The sequence below is a fragment of the Callorhinus ursinus genome, unplaced genomic scaffold, assembly GCF_003265705.2.
Source record: "Callorhinus ursinus isolate GAN/ISIS: 27379988/994484 unplaced genomic scaffold, GSC_fseal_2.0 scaffold2, whole genome shotgun sequence".
Classification (NCBI taxonomy): domain Eukaryota; kingdom Metazoa; phylum Chordata; class Mammalia; order Carnivora; family Otariidae; genus Callorhinus; species Callorhinus ursinus.
The window spans coordinates 34,325,681-34,346,810 of record NW_027397064.1 but is presented as its reverse complement, the minus strand read 5'-3'; the positions used below and the strand labels follow the sequence as shown (position 1 = coordinate 34,346,810).

At 38.1% G+C, this 21,130-nt stretch overlaps 1 protein-coding gene across 10 annotated transcripts in view; it reads right to left on the bottom strand.

Moving 5' to 3' along the window:
• Positions 1-321: 321 nt before the first annotated feature.
• Positions 322-21,130, bottom strand: part of SATB2 (SATB homeobox 2) — a 252,709-nt gene continuing 231,900 nt past the window's right edge. For all 10 annotated transcript variants that reach the window (XM_073880632.1, XM_073880639.1, XM_073880605.1 and 7 more), the window contains one exon: positions 322-3,449. In XM_073880632.1, coding sequence (XP_073736733.1) covers positions 2,988-3,449 — 462 coding nt within the window. In that variant the 3' untranslated portion in view covers positions 322-2,987. The remainder of the gene's footprint in view (positions 3,450-21,130) is intronic.

Genomic DNA, 21,130 nt, shown 5'->3' with positions numbered 1-21,130 from the left:
TTTATACATTTGAGTTTTGTTTGTATACGACAAAATGTTTGGCGCAATGGCTTTCCCCGTTGCCAGCTCCATAATGTGAGCATGCGTGCATTTCTAAACACACAGAGATGTACACGCATTCACATGTACAATTAACTCCATACCTAGTACAGGGCTCAAACATCTGTAATTGCGGGTGCTGCTCCCTTACTTCTAAAATAAGGGAGTGGGTTTTTCTGACACTCACCAGGTCTCACTCCACATGCAAAGTTAAATGGGACAGAAGGCAATGCCCAGTAAAATACATGACAAACAAAGTCATGTTTATTGAATGCGTTTTATTTTAACAACCAAAAAATTCTAACAGCCTAACAATGCACATAAGTTAAAAATTAATTATCACTTAGTGATAACAAAGATAGTTGATTTACATGGAAAAAAGAACATTTACAATATGTTAATCCTTATTCACATTGTTGATACCGCAATAAAACACAATTTGTTTTTTCATTTCACAAAAAAAAGAAAAAAAAAGGCGGGAAATTGTGCTTTGTCAAGAGGCACTACAAGAGAAAGTTTCTTCTTCCAAATAGATATTATATGACAGATATTGAATAAATAGACATATATGCATTGTAATTCGCAAAGATCTGGCAAGACCACAGGCTAAAATGCCCACAGATTCACTTAGAATCACTGCAAACTTGGCAGTGAAATTAAAAAATAAAAGGCAAGACTTAGCATTGAAAAATACCTAATAAATTTTTGGTTGAAGTGTAAAAGATACCAAATGCGGATGCCATCGATAGATGAACCACCTTGTAAGAGCTTGGCAAAATCAGTTTCCATTACATGTACAGAGTGACCTTCAGCAACAGTGTAAGAAGACAATTTGGAAAGAGTAACTCGGAGATCAGGAAGCAGCAAGCGTGGACTTTCGGATTAAAGCTGCAGCATACTACAGAAGCAGAAGGACGGGCCCAGGGCTTAACTGCAAACCACCATCCTTTTGCAAAGGTATGTGACGCTCGTGTCAAGAGAATTTTTTCAACATCATTACTTGAAAAAGTACAGGAAAATGTCCCTTTAAAAACTCCAGAGGTTACTGAGCAGCTAGAATTAGCTTGTATTGCAACATGTCTTCTCCCTGTATATTGTAAGTTCTGAGTTAATATCTACACATAGAGGTTTTTTTTTTTTAACTCCTACCTTTTATACCTTTCAAATATATAAATAGTATTAACAGTTATATTACAATGTTTGTGTAGTAAACAGAAAATAACTTTCAAAGTGATATTGCATGAGGTCTTTGACAAGGTTGCATGAGAGCATGACTCCAAAAAAAAAATCCAACCGTGTGGGACTGTTTGATGGTCACGTTGAAGCAGGGATTAGGTCCTGAAGGTGAGGTCACCTCTTGCAATTACTCTAAGTAGAAGTGGGAAGTAATGCTACTGGTGCTTCTGAGAGGAAGCTACAGGAGGTTTGGAGAGCTATAGTAGATTGCAGCTTTAATGCTCATTCCACTAAACAGCCAGTCGGCATTAGTTCTGCTTTACGTAAGGTAACTGCTATGTAGGTAACTGAGAAGATGTTTCCATTTATGATGAGTACGTGATTCCACTGAAATCGCTTTGCTTACTCTATTGCCTGGAGCTGCACAATGATTCAAAAACAGGTTCTTGTTCAGGCTGCCATACCAGGGAAAGGATGAGGCATGAGAGCAGGGACCACAAACGTTGGGTTAGGTGGATGGAATGTGTACGAAGAGGAGGAAGCCCCAAGTGAAACAGAAATAAGAAACATCTTTTGGGAGACGGAAGGATGGAGATTTATTTGAGAGGGAACCCCTTTAACTGGGCAGCAACTTCTAACTTAACATTACATTGAACTATTTTCTATTTAAAAAAAAAAAAAAAGAAAGAAAAAAGAGAAAACAGCAACAACAAACAACTTTCAAATGAGCAGGCTTATTAATTTTAAGATTTGAAGCCACGAACAGGTAAATAAGTTTCACAATAAAACGTGGCTCAGACTATGAATTCCATACGTCCAACATCAAAATGTCATTTGATCAAGACTGCACTTAAAGGACAAGTTTTCTCTGTACTGAATTACAGTTTTATTCATTTGGAATTCCACAGAAATGCATCTGTTCACTACAGGAATGACAAGTTGAATAACGGAACATATCGAGCCATTTTAAGTGTGCATTGTGTCTTAAGAGCAATTTGACTTATATCATTTTAAGGTGCCCTGATTTTTTTTCCACTTTACTTTCTTCTTTCTTTTTGGCAGTGTTGATTTATTTTGTTAAATACATACCTCAAAAATTACCCATCAAGCTGCCAGATAGGAAGCCATAGAATTAAAAAAAAAAAAATCAGGGACAAACACAGAAAATAAATAGGAATTCAAAAATAGTCACCCCACCCTGAGAGCAGGCCGCAGTTTATCAAAAAGCCAAAGCGACTCACTGTGAAGTGGTTTTTTTTTTTTTTTTTTTTTTAATACATAAACAAGTCTCTTCTTTAAGAACTCATTTCACAGTCTATTCTTTCGGGTTGTAAAGTTCTCTGTCCCATGCAATTTAATATATATATGTAAATATATAGATATATACATATACATATACACACACACTTGTAGCTTCCTTCATTTGTTTTGTAGATCTTTTCATCCTGGAACTTGCCTGATGTCTCTTCCATAAGTGCAAGGATAATGAAGGCAGAGTCTCCTGTGATTATAATTACTATGATCCAGTCAATTGCAAAAGTGTAACACTTTTAGTGTCTTTGCCAAGGCGATGTCTGATTCGGAAATACTGAACTTATTCAGTCTATAGGTGTATCCTGTGCAACAAAGAAACATCAAAAAAGGTAAGAAAAACAAAACAGACCAAAAAAAAAAAAGATAAAAATAAAATAAAGCAAAAAAAAATGTTTTTAATGAAATTAAAACAGAAAATCCTTGGACCGATGTATTGCTTTGCCTGGTAGGAGTTCACATTATCTCTGGTCAATTTCAGCAGGCGCAGCCTTGCTTTTTTCCGCATTTTCCTCCTCGGCCTCCACTTTGTACATCTCCTCAGAGCCTTCCTCGCTGTCATTCTCCTCGGACTCCGTCAGCAGCTCCTCGTCCTTATACTCGGCCACATCCACCGCGGAACCCAGGTGTTCCTTGAGCTTCCCATGATGCTTCACGTGATACCGCTGGTTCTGGAAGAACTTGATGATGGTGTGTTTGGGGAGATCCAGCTGAGCAGAAAGCGTGTGGATCGCCTCCTGATCAGGGTACAGGCCCACATCATGAATAAAGCTTTGGAGGATCCCCAGGGCTTCCAGGGAGATCTTTGTGCGAGACCGGGGCTTTTTGGCACAACTGTCTTCCGTCGGAGGAGGTGGGGGAGGAGCTTCTTCTCTGGGGGGGGAACTCTCCTTGGCTGGCTGAGACTGCTGCCTATGAAGGACCTGATAATTAAAATTAAGAAAAAAAATTTTAACATTTGACTCAGGATTTTACCTTTCAAAAGCCATTATCCCTCTGAAGTATGTGTGGTCTATCTACCTTTGGAGTACTGCTGTTGTCATTTGTAAATTAAGGTCTTTGGCAAACTTAAAAGAATTTCTGGAGATTTAGGATCTCATTTACAAAACAAGAGGTTAATAATAGTAAGGTGTGCTGACATTTATATTCTGAGGCACAAAGAAGTTAAGACGTTTGTTGCCCAAGGTCATTTGCATTCAAACAATCTGGCTCCAGAGCCTTCCCTGCTGTTAACCAGCGTGATATGCCACCTCTCTAAAGCCTAATGGCAAAGAAATTGGACTCAGTGAGAAGGTGCAGGCTCTACAATCAGACCTCATGGGTTCAAGTCCAGACTCTTCCACTTAACTGGGTGTCCCTGCACAAGGCAATAACATCTTTAAGCCTCAATTTCATTATCTATAAAAGAAGAAGGATAAGACACTGACTTCCTAGAGATGTTGTAAGAATTAAGTAACATAATGTATACAAAGAATAGTGCTTACCTTAAATCAGAGGTTGACAAACTTTTTCAGTAAAGGGCCAGATAATAAATATTGTAGGTTTTGCAGGGCCATACAGTCTCTGTTGCAATGACAACTCTATTTTTGTAGTGTGAAAGCAGCCGTAAGTAATAGATAAGCAAATGAGGGTGGCTGTGTTCCAATAAAACTTTATTTACAAAAACAGGTGGCGGATCGGATTTGGCCATGGGCCATAGTTTGTCCACCTCAAGCTTAGGGCAAACATTCAATAAATGAGAGTAATTATTACCATCAGCCTCATAATTACCCTTAAGAGTGTAACAGAGAAATAGTTGGTATTTCAGTCAGAAAATCAATACTTCATAAAATTAGGAAGAACTTTCATTTATTTTCTTTCAGCCCTGATATTTGATCCTTAAATAATGTTTTTAAAAAAATACAAGACTTCCAAATTAACTTAAAGATATAACATTTTTCTTAAATGAAGAATTTTAAATGACTACTTTGTACTCACATAGATGGACTTCAATATCACTATAAACTATTAATACTCTGTTTTGCACACACTCCCTAATTTGTTTTTTAATCCTTAATTGTTCAGGTTTTCTAGTTGTTATAATGAACTTAAATTTCTCTTTTATCTGCATATTCCCCACTCATTAAAAAGTGAAAACAGGGGCGTCTGCCTTCGGCTCAGGTCATGATCCCAGGGTTCTGGGATTAAGCCCCAAGTCAGGCTCCCTGCTCGGTGGGAAGCCTGCTTCTCCCTCTCCCACTCCCCCTGCTTGCATTCCCTCTCTCGCTGTCTCTCTCTGTGTGTCAAATAAATAAATAGAATCTTTTTTAAAAAATGAAAACAAAACAAAACAGAAAAAACCTCTAGTGTTTAAATAAATTTCTAGACCCAACATGGAGCTGCTCTTGCCCAGGGTGCCACATCAGCAGACTGAACTTCCTAGTCCCTGTAAATGCGCCACTTGACCAGAAGCACAGTACTTCCTGTCAGCCAATCCCCAAACACCAAGCCAGCTCTGGGCTTTACACTTATTTTCTTGTTCTTTGATCTTTCTAAATAAGGTCAGGTGTGCAACCCCAGACAACCATGCCCTCTTTGTGTTGCCCCTTCTAATGATCTATAAAACCTGATCTTGCCCCAGATCCTTCAGAAATGGTGCTCCACTGTTTGTGAGGTACCATACTCTCCCAACTCCTGGATTGTTTTCCTTGAACAAAGGACACCAAACTTGTAACTAAATTGTTTTAGTTTTGTCAGTTGATCCTAGTTTGGCAAGCTTATTCTTGATCTTCATAACTGCTTCTTCAACATCGTCTCTCTGCATGAAATAAGTTCCCATTTTATTAGTTATTTATGAACCTCTTCAATTTGACCAAAGAAGGAAAGCTCTACAGAGAAGACTGTCATTAACAACTCGCTCCTGCTCCGGTCATAGGCCTACATGAGATGGGCTTCATGGCAAGGAAAGAGGATTGCTGGATCCTGGAGAGGGGCCTCAGCCACTACTCACACGTTACAAAACCAGCAGCAATAGTACATAATTAAAATGCTACTGTGACGGTCCGTAGTTAGGCATGATGTCAACTCCAAAGACAAGGACCACATTTCCTATACTCAGATCAATGCCTAACTTTCTGGGTCCTCCCAGAGCCTTTAAGAATAGTTGAGTTCACATACGTTTCTCTTTTTACCATTCTCTCCTATTTTATGCCATCTCTTTCATGTTAGAGCTACAAATCACACATTTTCCGGAGTCCAGGGGGAAATCAATCCCATCAGTACAGAAGAAAACATGTCTATTTACATTAAACAATCGATGGTATACCACCGTTCCCACCCCCATTACTACCACTACCACACACTACCCACATGACCCATTTTCTTTTTTTGGCTATGAAAGAGCAACATCAAAGCAAGCATCTAAGAAAAAAAAAATTTCTGCCATCCCCTCCCGTCTCAGGGACCCTCTGATGGGAAAATAATCCCTTACCAATGTGAAAATGTCAGTCTTTTATATGTAATTTAGTAAATATTAGGGCACATGAAATTGTTAACCTAGGGAAGGTAACAACAAGCAGAAGAGGAGGGAAGTTTTCAAACAATAATCAGCAACCACCTAACAATCAAAATAATAATAAAAAGGATAATCAAATGCGAGTAAGAATATCCACCATAATAAGCTTACGGCTGGTGGCAGAAAGAAATCTAAAACACAGGACCATAAAACAGTGGCACTAAAGGTCCATATAATGTTGACCAATTAAAATGAATGTTCTTGGCATTTTCTTTACTACTTTCAACTAAGAGTAAATTCATGTGGTCTGCTGTGGTAAGCTGGCATCAGCAAAAAACTGAGAGCTCTGTTACTTCAACATCCTAATTATAGCCGGAAGGGAACGTAGAGTTGTGCTGTGGGCCTGTTCAGGGCACTTTGATGGCAAAAGATATTTGCTCTGAGGTCATAATCTGGGCAGCCTGACCAATGTAATAAAGGAACCACTATGTCAACAGGTGAGGATTCTGTTTTTTGGTGAGAAAGAGAAAGAGAGAGAGAGACACTGAAAGTATATATGAAATATGTACTCAAAGAACATATATACTCAAGCACGAGTACCTTCTATTAGAGCAATTGTGTTAATTGGAAAACAAAAGAGAATTAAAATGCCCCATTTTCTAAATTATGCTTGCCTTCTGTAGTAAAAGTCAGCATAATGGTTCCATTTAGTTAAATAATTAGATTGGTTCTTTAGGGGTTTTCCATTTTGCACTGGTTAGATTTAAAGAGATTTTCCAAAACTAGACTTTGAAGTTACTATAATCTTTCTGCATGATAGGGTTTGTTCTTCTCATAGGTCCAACCAACTGGCCTGCTTCACCTCTCCTTTCATAGACTCTCGCAGTGCTAACACACGCAAGCAGGGAAGCCACCCATGAACAGTGGGAGCTGCCACTTACTGGACACTTACGCTGGGCCAGGCAGTGTGAACAACTTTACACGCATTGGTTTACTTAGTCCTCACGGTTCCTCAGTAAGGCGCTATTTGGATCAAGAATAACCTGGAGGACACCTGGGCGGCTCAGTCAGCTAAACATCTGCCTTTGGCTCAGGTCATGATCTCGGGGTCCTGGGATCGAGCCCCACATCGGGCTCCCTGCTCAGCGGGGAGTCTGCTAGTCCCTCTCCCTCTGCCCCTCCCCTGGCTCGTGCTCTCTCTCTCTCAAATAAATAAATAAAATCTTAAAAAAAGAACAACCTGGAAATAGGCAGCACCTCAGGAAAACCCTTTACATTGGAAATTATAAACACCGGGAGCTGTCAGTGTGAGAAGGTAGGTTTCCAAGGGACAAGAGTAATGTCACTACCCATCACAGAAGGGGAGATGGTTCTCAGAGAAGTAACAGCAATAGAAATTATCTACAGAGAGAAATGTTTTATTGCTGGTCCAACAATAGTGTACTGTGAGCTGGGTGGCGTGACAATATTTACAGGAAGAAGCTTAAGTGACATTTCGAGCATCTTCAAGCAGATAAGGAGAGAGCAGTCAAAATAGAGAATGACAAAATGAGCAGCTCTAAAGTGAAACTGCCTTACAAGTTACCAGAAGGGCCTGCCTGAGGTTCTTCAGTCACACTGCCATGGGCTGTAATTCCCTCTCAACTACAATATGCGTAAGACATGAGACAAGAGTCGTCCCCAAGTTGTGTCTCAACTAGCTTCATTCCCTCCAAAGTGTTCTTTTCCTTTTTTTTTTTTTTAAGATTTTATTTATTTGAGAAAGAGCAAAAGCAAGAGAGATCACAAAGGGAGAAGCAGACTCGCAGCTGAGCAAGGAGCCTGATGCAGGACTCAGTCCCAAGATCCTGAGATCATGACCTGAGAAGGCAGATGCTTAACCAACTGAGCCACCCAGGCGCCTCTCCCACCAAAATGTTCTAATTACTCCAGGCAGAAAGTTGTTTATTGTCTCTAGACAATTTTTAGAAAGAAAGAAAAAAACCAAAACGAAATGAAAACACTGCATAGATTTCCTCACTAACCAGTTGCAGTGGTTTATTATTATGACAATCAAGGAATTCTCAATGTCCTACAGTGCTTCCTGCCAGTGGTGTAAGTCCTCTGAACAAAAGGAGAGTAGAGCCTAATGCTTACAAGACTGTCTTTCTGAGAAAGGACGATCAATACAACCCTGTCTTAAAATCCTCCCATCTAAATGCTGGAACTTTTCTTCATTTTCTTACATCTTGAGTAAATCATGTCAACTCTTCTAGCCTCTTCTTCATGGGATAGGTTTCTGAATTCCCATGTAACTGAAGTTTAGTTTTTCTGTTTGAATTTTTCAGAGATGCTCAAAATTCCTTGTTGGTTAACTAGATGAATCAAGTCTGGTTCCTGTCCCCACCAAATGCCCTTAGTAACTTAAGTGAGAGGCCAGACCATTGATTTCTGTTGGATGTAGCTATAAGTCATCCTATTCCTCAGCTCATTTGACAATTCAGGCATCTATTTTCTGGTTGATTTTTTTTTTAAACCACAAAATTTACAATTACTTCAACCAAAACAGAAAATGCCCTGCCAAATGAATCAAGATATATGTCCTTTTTTTTCAGTTTTTTTTAATTTTATTTTATTATGTTATATTAATCACCATACATGACATCGTTAGTTTTTGATGTAGTGTTCCATGATTCATTGTTTGTGCATAACACCCAGGGCTCCATGCAGTACGTACCCTCTTTAATACCCATCACCAGGCTAACCCATCCCCCCCACCCCCTCCCCTCTAGAACCCTCAGTTTGTTTCTCAGAGTCCATAGTCTCTCATGGTTCGTCTCCCCCTCTGATTCCTCCCCTTCATTTTTCCCTTCCTACTATCTTCTTCTTTTTTCTTTTTTTTTTTTAAAGATTTTATTTACTTATTTGACAGAGAGAGAGAGAGAGAGCCAGAGCAGGAACACAAGCAGGGGGAGTGGGAGAGGGAGAAGCAGGCCTCCCGTGGAGCAGGGAGCCCGATGTGGGGCTCGATCCCAGGACCCCAGGATCATGACCTGAGCTGAAGGCAGAAGCTTAAAGACTGAGCCACCCAGGCACCTCTTTCTTTTTCTTTTTCTTTTTTTTTAACATATAATGTATGGTGAATGCTGTGAATTGTGTAAGACTGATGAATAACAGACCTGTACCTCTGAAACAGATATATGTTCTTTTCTAATGAGTTCTTCACACTACCAGATTATTGTTTTCTGGGATTTTTCTTTAAATTAAGGTTAATGGAGCATCTTCCCAGATATTTATGTAAAAAAAAAAAAAATGCCCAAGTCCACAAACTTTCCAGCCTCATCCTTTTTCCTCTTTTTCAAAATGGGCCCTGTAGCTGACCTTTTCTATTTGTAACGCCTACCACCTCTCTTCATGTGATTTTCCCAAGTAACAGAATATATCCTGCTGTAAAGATAGCCATCCATCCCTTCACTTTTGACCTTTGCAAACTGAAGCCTGATCATTCATTCTAGCTCTATTTGGTTTAGATTTTTCTTACATCACAACTGAATTTAAATTAGTCAACAATTCATCTCTGATAATTTCTACAAAGAGTTTTATTTCATAACTTCTCTTGCCAATTTTTCAATATGTCAATTAGTGTTCATAGCACTGAAATGTCTACATAGCTTCAATAATAATAGCAGTGGTAGCAGTAGTAGAAGTAGTAATAGATGGTAGCATTCATGTAAAGTTCATGAGCTGAAAACTGACCTAAATGCTAAATATATGTTAATTTTACTTAATTTTATTTATTTTCACAGTAATCCTACAGGTAGATATTTTTACCCCTATTTTATGATGAGAAAACCGGAGTTCAGAGAGAGTATAGGTAATTTGTGTGAGGTCGCATAGCTTATAAGTAGAACTGGTATTCCAAAACATATCTGTCTGATTTTAAATCCCATGCGCTTAAGCATTACGTTCCCCTGCCTTCTATGAGTGCAAGATTATATAAGAAAATTGAACCAACTCTCTAGACTTTGAGATGACAGACCATAAATGAAATATCAGTAGTAATAAACAGTATAAGCAAAAAATTGAGTAATGCAAAAGGAGAACTGGGGAGAGGGGAAGTCATTTTAGATATGGTGACTCAAGGAAGGCTCCTTAAGGAGGCAGCACTTGAGCAGAGGTCTGAAGGAAGTGAGGAACAAGCCATGAAGAAGAGCATTCCAGGCAAAGTAAACAGTAAGCAAAAGCACAGTAGGGAGGAATATATTTGATATATTTGAAGAACATCAAGGAAGGCAGCACGTTAGAGCTGCACCACCCAGTATAATAGCCACCAGCCACATGTGGCTATTTACATTTTGTTAGATTAATTAAAACTAAAAGCAAAACAAGACTCAGTTCCTCAGTCATATGAGCCACATTTTGTGTGCTTGGTTGTCACATTGTGCAATACCATATTGCACAGGACATTTTCACCATCACAAGAAAGTAGTGTTGAACAATCCTATGCCAGAGAGAAATGACAACTGTGAGGTCGCCAGGGCCAGAGTACACAGGGTACTGGCATTCTCTGTCAAGGTGATGGAAAACCCTCACAATGAACTGCTATCATAATCTGATTTAGCCAGAAATATAGTAGGGCTTGAAACCGCCACTATTACTAGACAGAAGAGAGGTAGTCATATAGTCACATACTAAGTAGGAAAAACTCAGCTCCCAATATATTATTGGACTTTCAACAGAGCATCCCAAATAGCAACACTATCATAACAACAACCAGAAGAATGCATTGGTACTTCTATCCTCAAGAGAACAGTTAATTTACATTTAACTGATGGCTGCCTTCTTCATCAGAGGTGCTTATCATGTCTGAAAGGAATTATGTTGAAGACAATCAACCCTAGGTTAAAGGAGTAAAAAAAAAAAAAGTGTTGGTTTATCAAATATTTATGGAGTGTCTATTATAATTAGGCCTATTAATTTACAAAGCTTTCTAATAAGTAGTCCTATCACCAACAATTAAATGTTGAATAAGTTATGGACAGGATATACATAAATAGAAAGTTAAAAGTCTAATAAATTCCTTATATACTTGCTGAAATCTCTTTGGGCTGAAATATGATATACACAGATACAAATGAACATAAAGATAGTGATGAAGAGATAAAAGTTGTAAATATATTTAAAAGAGACATCAACTTCAAAATAAAACCCCAAATTTCCTTGCCCAGTGACAAAGCACAACCATAATATGGGCCCATGTTGTTTCTTTGCCTTCAAAACTGGACATTTTGAAAACACAAGGACAAAATGGTACCATGACAAAAGTCAACTAAGAAAGATAAAGCAGCTCTTCGTAAACCTCTCAGTGTTCAAATAGATTTTGAAGGCCTCGATGAAAACCAGCTGGGAGCCATGTGTAAAATATAATGGTTTTTGCCTGCAGGGAAGGAAGTGAGATCTTGAATGATTAAGTTCAGGAAAGTATATAATTCACTGTATCATTATGGGGTAAACTGGATTACTTATAATAAGCCAAGACTTTGTGGTCTTTTTTATATAGAGAAAATGAGAAATTATTAGAAAGGTGACTGTAGAGGGTGGCTGAACCAGTGTAGTAACAGGCTAAAACAAAAGTTTCCCAGGTGGATGCATCCATATTTCTGTGACAAGCCTTACCCAGAGGACTGAGCTTCCCCCAGAGCTTCAGGTCCTAAATGGTGACACTCATCAGTAGAGAGGAGAACACAGACAAGAGGACTTTTGTCTGCATTTATTTTGCGTTAATACTGGAATTATTTTTACTTGTTTAATTTACCTCATCTATGACAACAGAATGTAAAATAGTTGATCCAAAAAAGGAAAGCATTCTTCCACTAAAAGTCCTGAGAAAATATATTTACCAGGCAACGAGAACAATTGGTTGGAACACTTGAAAAGCCCCTGTGCATAACTTGATTAGAATTTGTTCAATAAATAAATGAGTGAATGGTGCTATTTTAAAATATACTATATATAAAGTATCATGTAACTGAGATATTAATCTAGCTCTACCCCTAATATTCCCTTCTCCCCAAAATCAGCATTTAAGACAATTAATTTTGGCTCAAAATTCAGTGGGAAGAACTTAGCATTAAGGATTGCTAATTAATATATTATTGTAACCACTATGCACCGATCTCACTTATCAGACTGCGAGCTACATATTGGTACACTGTATGTCTGGCACACGGTAAGTGGTCAGTACGTCTTTGTTCTGCTCTACCGGCGTAATTCCATATTCTTTCTCCTTTATTTTCAGACCAGTTATTATTCTTGTTTTGCATAACTTGCTATTATTTTTCTTGTTATTATTACCTTTTGGCAAAACTATGTTTAAAAAGTAAATAAACTGTCACTCATAGGAACTTAGATCTACTGGGTATCTGAAAGCAAATATGATATTTTTTTTAATCATTTCTTATTTTTTAAAAATCGCAGGGCATTGTATAACCCATAGAATGGCATGGTATATAAGCTGTGAGTAGGGGTTTTGGGGTCACAAGAGTTTTGGCTTTGAAACCAGTCCTTACCCTGAAAAGCACATCTGCTTACTAGCCTTGCAATTCTGAGCAAGTTACTTCCTCTGAGCCACAGAGCTTGTTAATCTGTAAAATCTTCCTTCTAGTGTTATGAGGATTCTGTGAGATAATGCATGCTAAGTACTTAGCAGAGTTCTCGTCATAAGCAAGACTTCTGTAAGTAATAGCTACCATGAAAAAATGAGAGAAGGATTTAAGAATGAGTAGTATAATGCTTCATGTATTTTTCTTTCAGTTATGCTTATCATAAAGATTAGCAACAATTTCAGAGATCTGTTTGTCCTTCTTACTCCAAAGATCTGCAGATCTACAAATGGGCATGTCTACCAGTAAGTTTCCCTATTTCTTTAACTCATATACTACATACATCTTTGTTCTTTAACATGGCCCCTAACGCAGATAAGTTGCCTTTTGAGCATGTGTCACACGGAATTATATCTCATAGTCATAGACCCGTTCAAGGTGACACCTTCTATATGCACAGCCTAGGATCCTTTTAGGAATGCATACTTTATCAGTGGTTCTTAAAATGTGGTCCATGGACCCCTGGGGAAATCCTGATTCCCTGTCAAGAGGTCTAGAACATCAAAACTATTTTCATGGCAAAACTAAGACATTATTTGCCTTTTTGGCCATGCTGAAATTTGTACCAATGGTATAAAAGCAACGGTGGGAAAACTGCTGGCCTGTGAAAATAAATTAAGTCAATGGCACCAAATTTCGCTGGTAGCTGTATTCTTCGCTGCCACATGTGCATGGTAAAAATGCCACTTTCATTTAGGAATGTCCTTGATGAGGTAGTAACATATTATTAGTTATATTAAACTCAACCCTTGAGTATACCCCTTTTTAAAAGTCCGTGTGGGAAGTGCACATAAAGAATTTGTATAGAATACTGTAGGAGGACGGTGGTCATGAGAAAGAGTGCTTGTGTGATTATCTGATTTGCAAGCTGATCTAGCCACCTTCCTCATGGAATCTCATTTTTACTTGAAAGAACAACTAACAGACAAACAAAATACGGTTATTCAGACTTGGGTATCTGACAGACATGTCCTTAAAAATGAAGTGAGCCTACCACTTCAAAGAAAATAATCACACAGTATTTTTGCCAATGATAAAATCTGACCCTTCAAGCGAAAACTAAAACTTTGGAAAACATGTAGCTGCTGCTATACGCTTAACAGCTCCCCAATACTTAAAGACTCTCCTGATGACCGTGGTGGTAATTTAACAAAAATTTTTATATATGTCATACAGTGGGGGTGCCTGGGTGGCTCAGTTGGTTGAGTGTCCGACTCTTGATTTCGGCTCGGGTCAAGACCTCAGGGTCCTGAGATCGAGCCCTGCATCAGGCTCTGTGCTCAGTGGGGAGTTTGCCTGATCTCTCTCTCTCTCTCCCCCTCTGCCCTTCCCCCTGCTTGTACTCCCTCTCTCTCAAGTAAATAAATCTTTAAAATAATAAATTAAAAAATAAATAAATAAATGACTAAATAAAGTCCTACAATGAAATGTGTTAGCATTTGGAAGATCCACATCACTCAGTAAATCAATATTCTCCAAATGACCAATGCATGGTATTACGAAATTATGTCTAGGTAAAAGATCTATTCAAAGTGCAAGGCAGACCAGTGAGTTATAAAGTATGCAAGTTTATCAGTATGACTTTAGATTCCACTTTGCAACTAACTGTTATGAAACTACCATTTGCAAGGTTCTCCTGTAAGTAACAAAGAAAAATATCACAATTACCTGGAAAGGCTATTAAAATACTCCTCCCCTTTCTAATCATTTGTCTGTGTGAGGCTTGATTTTCTTTTACTCCAAACAAAGCCACATATTGTATCATATTAAATGCAGAAGCGATTATGAGGATCCAGTTCTCACCCATTAAGCCAGACATTTAAAATATTTGCAAATTTATATATATATATATATATATATATATATATATATATATATATATATAAAATGGTACTCTTTTCATTTTTGTTTTGTTTTGGAAATACAGTTATTTTTCATAAAGATGTAACATTTACACATATTACTTACAATTATTTTTTAAATTAATAAACATTTAAAACTTTCTCAGAATTAATTTCTAATGTGGCAAAAATTGATAGACACATTATTACTGGAGTCCTCAGTAGTAAGAGTGGAAGGGGATAGTGAGACCAAAAAATTTGAAAACTCTACTACATGAATCACAACAGATAACCCTGTTTTTCTCCTAATGAAAACAAAACATTCAATATAAAATGCAGAATGTCCCCTTCAGTTAAAAACATCTTTATTTCTGCCAAGTCACCTAGGAAGGTCTTAGAGAATGGGTGTAAGAGAAATTACACGTGCGTTATGATTTGTCTCTCGAATTTATCCCTCAAAAACATTTTCGCAGGCAAAACATTCTCTTAGATATACAACTCAGCACTAGTTCTAACTTCAAATGATGTTACTTGAGTTGACTCTTAAACGGTCGTAATTTCACATCCTAACACTACTATAAGACTTACTAAAAACCATGGCTTAGTTTTGTTGCTTTTCTTGGATTATACAGTATCCTAAGGTCAAAACTCAGGAAATCCGTTATTAAAAAAAAAAGAAGAAGAAGAAAGAAAAGAAAACAAAACAACAAAAAAAAACAAGTATCCATGAAGTGATGACAAATTGCAGACTACAGGTGTTAGATTACATTTTGACTCCAGGCAGGTTTAATATAAGTTGGTCTCCTTTTACAATTGCTCTTAGCACATATAGCTCTACGAAGGTGATTTAAAAGAAAGGAAAAAAAAAAAAGAGAGAGAGAGAGAATAAGAAAAAATAAATAAAAAAGTGGTGCTCAATAAAAGAAGAGCATGTTAGGAGAAATCAATACAAACAAGCAAAATGGCAGGAAGTCTGACATGGAAATATGTGTTCAATTTCATCCAGCCTTAGTCTGAGTTTCCTTTAATATTGTAACCAAGATGGTATTGGAACATCGTGTATGTTTTTAATGCAGTTTAATAATTGTTTCTCAAAATAAACACTTTGGTCAAAGATAAAAGCATAAAAACACTGTGACACAATAATCTGTTAAAATAAACTTAGGGGATGGAGGAAGCATAGTTCTTAAAACAGCCTTTGGCTTATATCATTTCCTCTTTGGTAATAAATTGAGAACAACTATACCAACAACTTTGGTATGGTTTGGAGGGCAAAAAAAAAAAGAATGTTGCAGTCATTAATCCGACTATTGGGAGTGGCCAGAATCTGCAAATACTGCAGAGGTGGCTGGGTGAGCTGCTTTTTCAATATAAGGAGATGAGCTGACAGATAGTAAATTAAGCAGGCTCAAGATGTCAAGATGACTATATCTCATTCAAACAGATACCATGCCACATGAAAAACAATCATCTCTCCTGTCAGAATCTAAGAAAGGTAAAACACGTACATATATTGAACCTAATGGCAATCAGACCTTTCCCTCCATCAGCATCATCTGTTAAATTAATTTATTTGACCATCAAAGGCCTAACATGACCAAAACCGTTCCACAAATGTGACAGACATAATCCATGAGAGAATCCAGGAAGAACAAACTCTTCAGGATGGTCCAGGCCATGACCATGTGTCCTTCTGCTGGGAGAAACCACCTCCCAGCCCACCCACCCCAATATCATTTGCCTGACCCCCATGAGCTTTCGTTTCCTCCCCGTTCCCATATACCTCCACTGCCTTTCAACAATGTCTTCTCAAATCACAAAGCCTAGCCAAAAAATTCACAGAGAAGGTCTATCTTTTGAAGACTAGATTCAAGGTATGGGTATTATCAAAGTGTCTTTAGAGACCTTATATCTGAATTAGAATGAGATAAGAGTAAGATGGACATGACCAGATCTGGCAGTTACCTCCGGAATTCTGATTTTTAAATGAACACATGATTTGTCTCATGGGTATAATCAAGAAAAGAGTGGCTTTTGCACTAGCATGAATGAAAGAAAAGCTCTCAAGTCGCCTTAAAGACACCAGGGTAACTAAATGAAAAGGGTAAAAGGTTAGGATGACTTGAATACCAGGAATTCATGGTGGTATTAAAGAACCAACCTGGAGGTTCATAATACCTCATCAATGGCAAAAGGTCAAGAGAGACCTGCAAAGGGTTCAAAAGAAGAACAATCCATTAGAATTCTGAAACAGTTAATCCAGTTACCTAAGTCAGTCTCAGGTGAAGTAAAATGTGGCCCAAATGAAAATAACTTCATCAAATGCCAGTAATACATGACCCAGTGAGATTTGAAACTTGAGTTTTTAACAGAAATTCAAGGTAAGCTTAAAAGAAAAGAATACAGCAACTACTTCAGGTAAATAAATATTGTCCAATAGGTTTAACCAGAGCAGAGTTTTGATTCCTTTTAAGTGAAAACATGTTAAATGGAGGTAAAGAACAGATACATTTTGCAAGAACAGACATCATGTAGCCAGCCAAGGACTGCGTCAGTGAAGACTCATAATGATTCCTAAGGTAAAGCTCAAGAGTGAATTCAAGCCATTTCCAAAGCAGTGAAATAAACCCTTACTCTCCCCGCTTTACACACAGGTGATCTAATGTGACCTGGTAGTCCTATGTCAAATTTCTATAATTATTTAAATCCTATAAGTAGGATATCATCAAGCGCTTCCTATCTTTTGGACTTCTTGTTTCTTAGAAACAACAACATACGAATCTCATGATGCCAATGGCTGCCACTGCATTTATTTGTCAGAGGAGGAAATGAATATGTGAGATTGAGCTCTGACCCCCAAATCACACACCCGTGAGACTAACATGTAACTAACAGGCTTACTGCTGTTTAGCTGGCAAATGGAGAAAAATACAAAAATACGTTCTGTTTAAATGTAAGTTTTAACACAAATTCATGTTCGTGTGAATGAACATCTAGTTAAAATATAAAAATGACACTAAGAATGGCAGAGGATACTATTCAATGTTTCAAGTGTAGAGATGAAAGTGAAGACAAAGAAGTTGGGATAAATTAGAATATATTATGGAGAAGTTCCTCTCCTAAATGTTAATTTTGAGTGGGTTCTAAAGGGATTTTTCCTTTTTCTGTCTTTGTGTACCATTTTTAAAAGCATATACCCAAGCTTGTCAAAATTTGCTGGTATAAAAAAGAGATACTCTTCTTGATAAAGTTCAGCCAAGATAAAAAAAATCCCCATAGTTCTGATGGCATTTATGTGTTAACACAACTAGTGACACTGCAGTTATGCTGTTTTCCAAGTTCCTTAAAGAAGAGGGCTTAAATTACTTATGGAGAAAGAGTGTACAGATTACATTCTTTACTTGGGGGGAGAAAGAAGAGAGAAGGTAATCCATGTGCTTGAGGCCTCACATGGGCTCTTCAGAATCCGATGATAGGCCACATTTTCTGTATAATTTTTACAGTTGGGGCACTCAGAAGTCAGAACAATCTGACAGTTATGGTTAGTGAAAATATTAGATGTTCGCCAATAAAATACTACCTCAGCATATTTTTCGCTTTCTGGATGTAACCACTTAATAACAGGACTTGAGAAAACTGTACTGTGTGAATCAAACACATAAAAGTACAAATATTCCTTTTATAGAAAGCAAATCTTAAGCAATGCATTATAATCAACCATTCTGGTAAAAGACAAAATATCTAGCATTACCACACCACTGACATATTATGGTTATACCCTAAAGTCCAAACTGGGTAAACAAAGTCAAATGATCAAAGAGGGGTTTTCTCCTCAGACTGTGAGGTAAAGGCCACGGATCTCTAGGGAAGATTCCTGTGGTTTACCAATGAAAAGGTGTCAAGTGAGAGCTTATCGAACACAACCGTTAGTTTTCAACTTCATTTAATTTCATCAGAGCCTGGATTTCTTTGGTATTATTTTCTTTCAAGAGAAAAATGATATGGAAAAATTAAATGATGTGAGGTAAAACTCCCCAAAGGTTAATTCTAAAGTACCCTTTTAAATTCTAAACCACTTGTAATTCATTATGCGGACCCTGGTTTTACATCCTCCACATGAATGATCTTCCTAACTGAAACCAGGTAGGGGGAAACCTTTGCTTCTGAGCTCCGTGGTAAGTACACAGGGTGAGAGATGGAAAGCAGACAGGGCCAGGCACTCTTATTCAGACAGTGGTTTCCTCAAAAAAATAAAGCTGCTCTCAGAGCACCAAGGATGGTCACTGGGAAGAAAAATCTCAGTTCCTAGTTCCCAGGGGTGAAATAACTAGATCGGCAATTCCTTTTCCCACAAGAAAGATTCCAGTCTCCAAGCTGTGGATGAACCATTCTATTTCCAGGAGGCCAGTCACGCAACATCCTTACCTACCCAGATTCACAAAGCAAGTCCAGTTTTGTCTCTGTGCCACATCGCCTTGGCCTTTCAAGTCTATTTGCTTACCCTGTGTAGGTCTTTAGACACTAGAACTGTCAAGTCATTATATTTTCAAATATGAATTTGCTTGGGGGGGGCTTACTTTAATAGCTGAAAACTCAGTACAAAACATACTTATAAATGACATTAACAGGGAATTAATCATTAATGCTCTCAGCTCGTGCCCTGAGACCTCCTCAACCCAACTTGCCCCAGCCACGATCTGAGAGTTCTTGCTGACTCTTCCCCCTCATCTAAAACTCCACATCTAGTCAATCCCATGTGCTGCTGATTACTCCTTTTAAACAGTCCTTGGATTAACTTTTCCCTTCTCCCTATGTACCCCATTACTGTTATTCTGTCCTTGATAATCTGTCTTGTTTGAATTACTACAACTTCCTCCCAACAGGCCTCCTGCCATGGCCAACAGAGCATCTTGCCAAAGGCCTTCAGTGGCCTTAAGATGGGTCAAGGTCTCTCGCGTGCCCAAGAAGGCCCTGAGACCCGACGGTAGCTTTCGTCCCTGCTCCTGTCCTTGCTCTTCAACCCCTGCTTTCTGGGCAGTGCTCTAAAGCCGGAGCCCCCCCCCCCCCAATACTGTTTTGTCCCTCTGACCTCTGCGCGCTCACTTTTGCTGTCTCCTTTACCCAGAAAGCTCCTCTAATGAGGAATTCTGTAAGGGACCTCAGCAGCACTACTTCCTGGAAGCCTTCTGGGTCCTCCTGCTCACCAGGTTATGGGCAAACGTGTCCCACTTTTACGCTTTTCTGTCTCTGTACTTACATACTGTTACTGCAGTCACCTGTCCTCATACCTGTTTCTCCGTGAATCTGTGTGCTCCTTAGGGGTAGATTCCGTGTTACATTCATCTCCACACAGCACAGGGTTCAGGTACTATGTTTCAAGTGAGCAGTTTATCCTAAAATTTCCAGAATTCTTCTGTATTGGTAGTAGCCATATGCTACAAACCAAGAGTCTTCTTAAAATTTAGAACACATCTAATAGCTCTAAGGGGAGAAGTGGTGAGTTCACATAGGTGCTTATTACAAAATACACTTATTACTGGCAAGATTTGAATTACAACAGTTTGTAGTAACGTGTTAAATTCACATACACACTTTGCATGGCTAATGATACTGCACAGGGGCTCATGCAGTTAATCCCCCCAAATCGGCCGGCGTTCAGAGATACACCTTTAGGGGGTTACTGTTCTCAGGGATAAAAACTGATACATTCATCAGTTTGCTTCACTCTCTCCCTCCCCAGTCTGTAGAAATATTTCTACTCTCAACAGAGCTCAAAAGGCCTACAGCAGTTTCTATGACAAAAAAAAAAAAAGTTGCTGGAGACAAAATAAGCACAACAGCAAATAACAATGACAGAATCCATATAAGACAAAGAAAGGGAACCTTTAAAAAAGAATATACAAAAACTAGATATATTTGCTTTAAAACGGATCATCTGTATCCTAAGAAAAGCCTGAGACAAAATGGCTCCCAACCGAGTGAAATGTGAAAGACTGTTGCCTATCTACAAAATGCTATGGAAAGCACTATAGGTCTTTTCTAAAACAAATATTAAACACCAGAAATGATTATCTTTGGAGTATAATGAATGACATCAACCCACGTGTGAAGAACCCACAAAAAAAGAAAAGTAACAAAGTTAATTCAAAATCTCTATTTTTGTCCCCACTTTGATTCAATCTCTGTAGTTCTAACACCACACAATCCAAAGTAAGGCAAAATGGTTTAAAGTTAGGGCCAGGAACTGCCTTTGCTGTTTCCTACCTGCCTTGGTAGCTCATTTAGATTTTGTTAAGATTTGTTCTTAAAAATATTCAGCTAAAACTAAATAAATCATGGAAGTAGCTCATTTGGATTTTGTTAAAATTTGTTTTTAAAAATATTCAACTAAAACTAAATAAATCATGGAAGTACAGAAAATCTAGATGCTAAATATAAGCCAGCACACTGACACTTATGGAGACCAACAAGCACGAGGCTTTAGAGAATGTTTGTGTTGTCAGGTGTAGTGTGTGTGTGTATAAGGTATTACATGACCACCCTTACCAAAAGTATCGTTGTTAGCTTTGTCAGGCTCTCTGCTGGAACTGCAATGCCAGACTGAACAAAAAATTGTATGAAAATTCTAT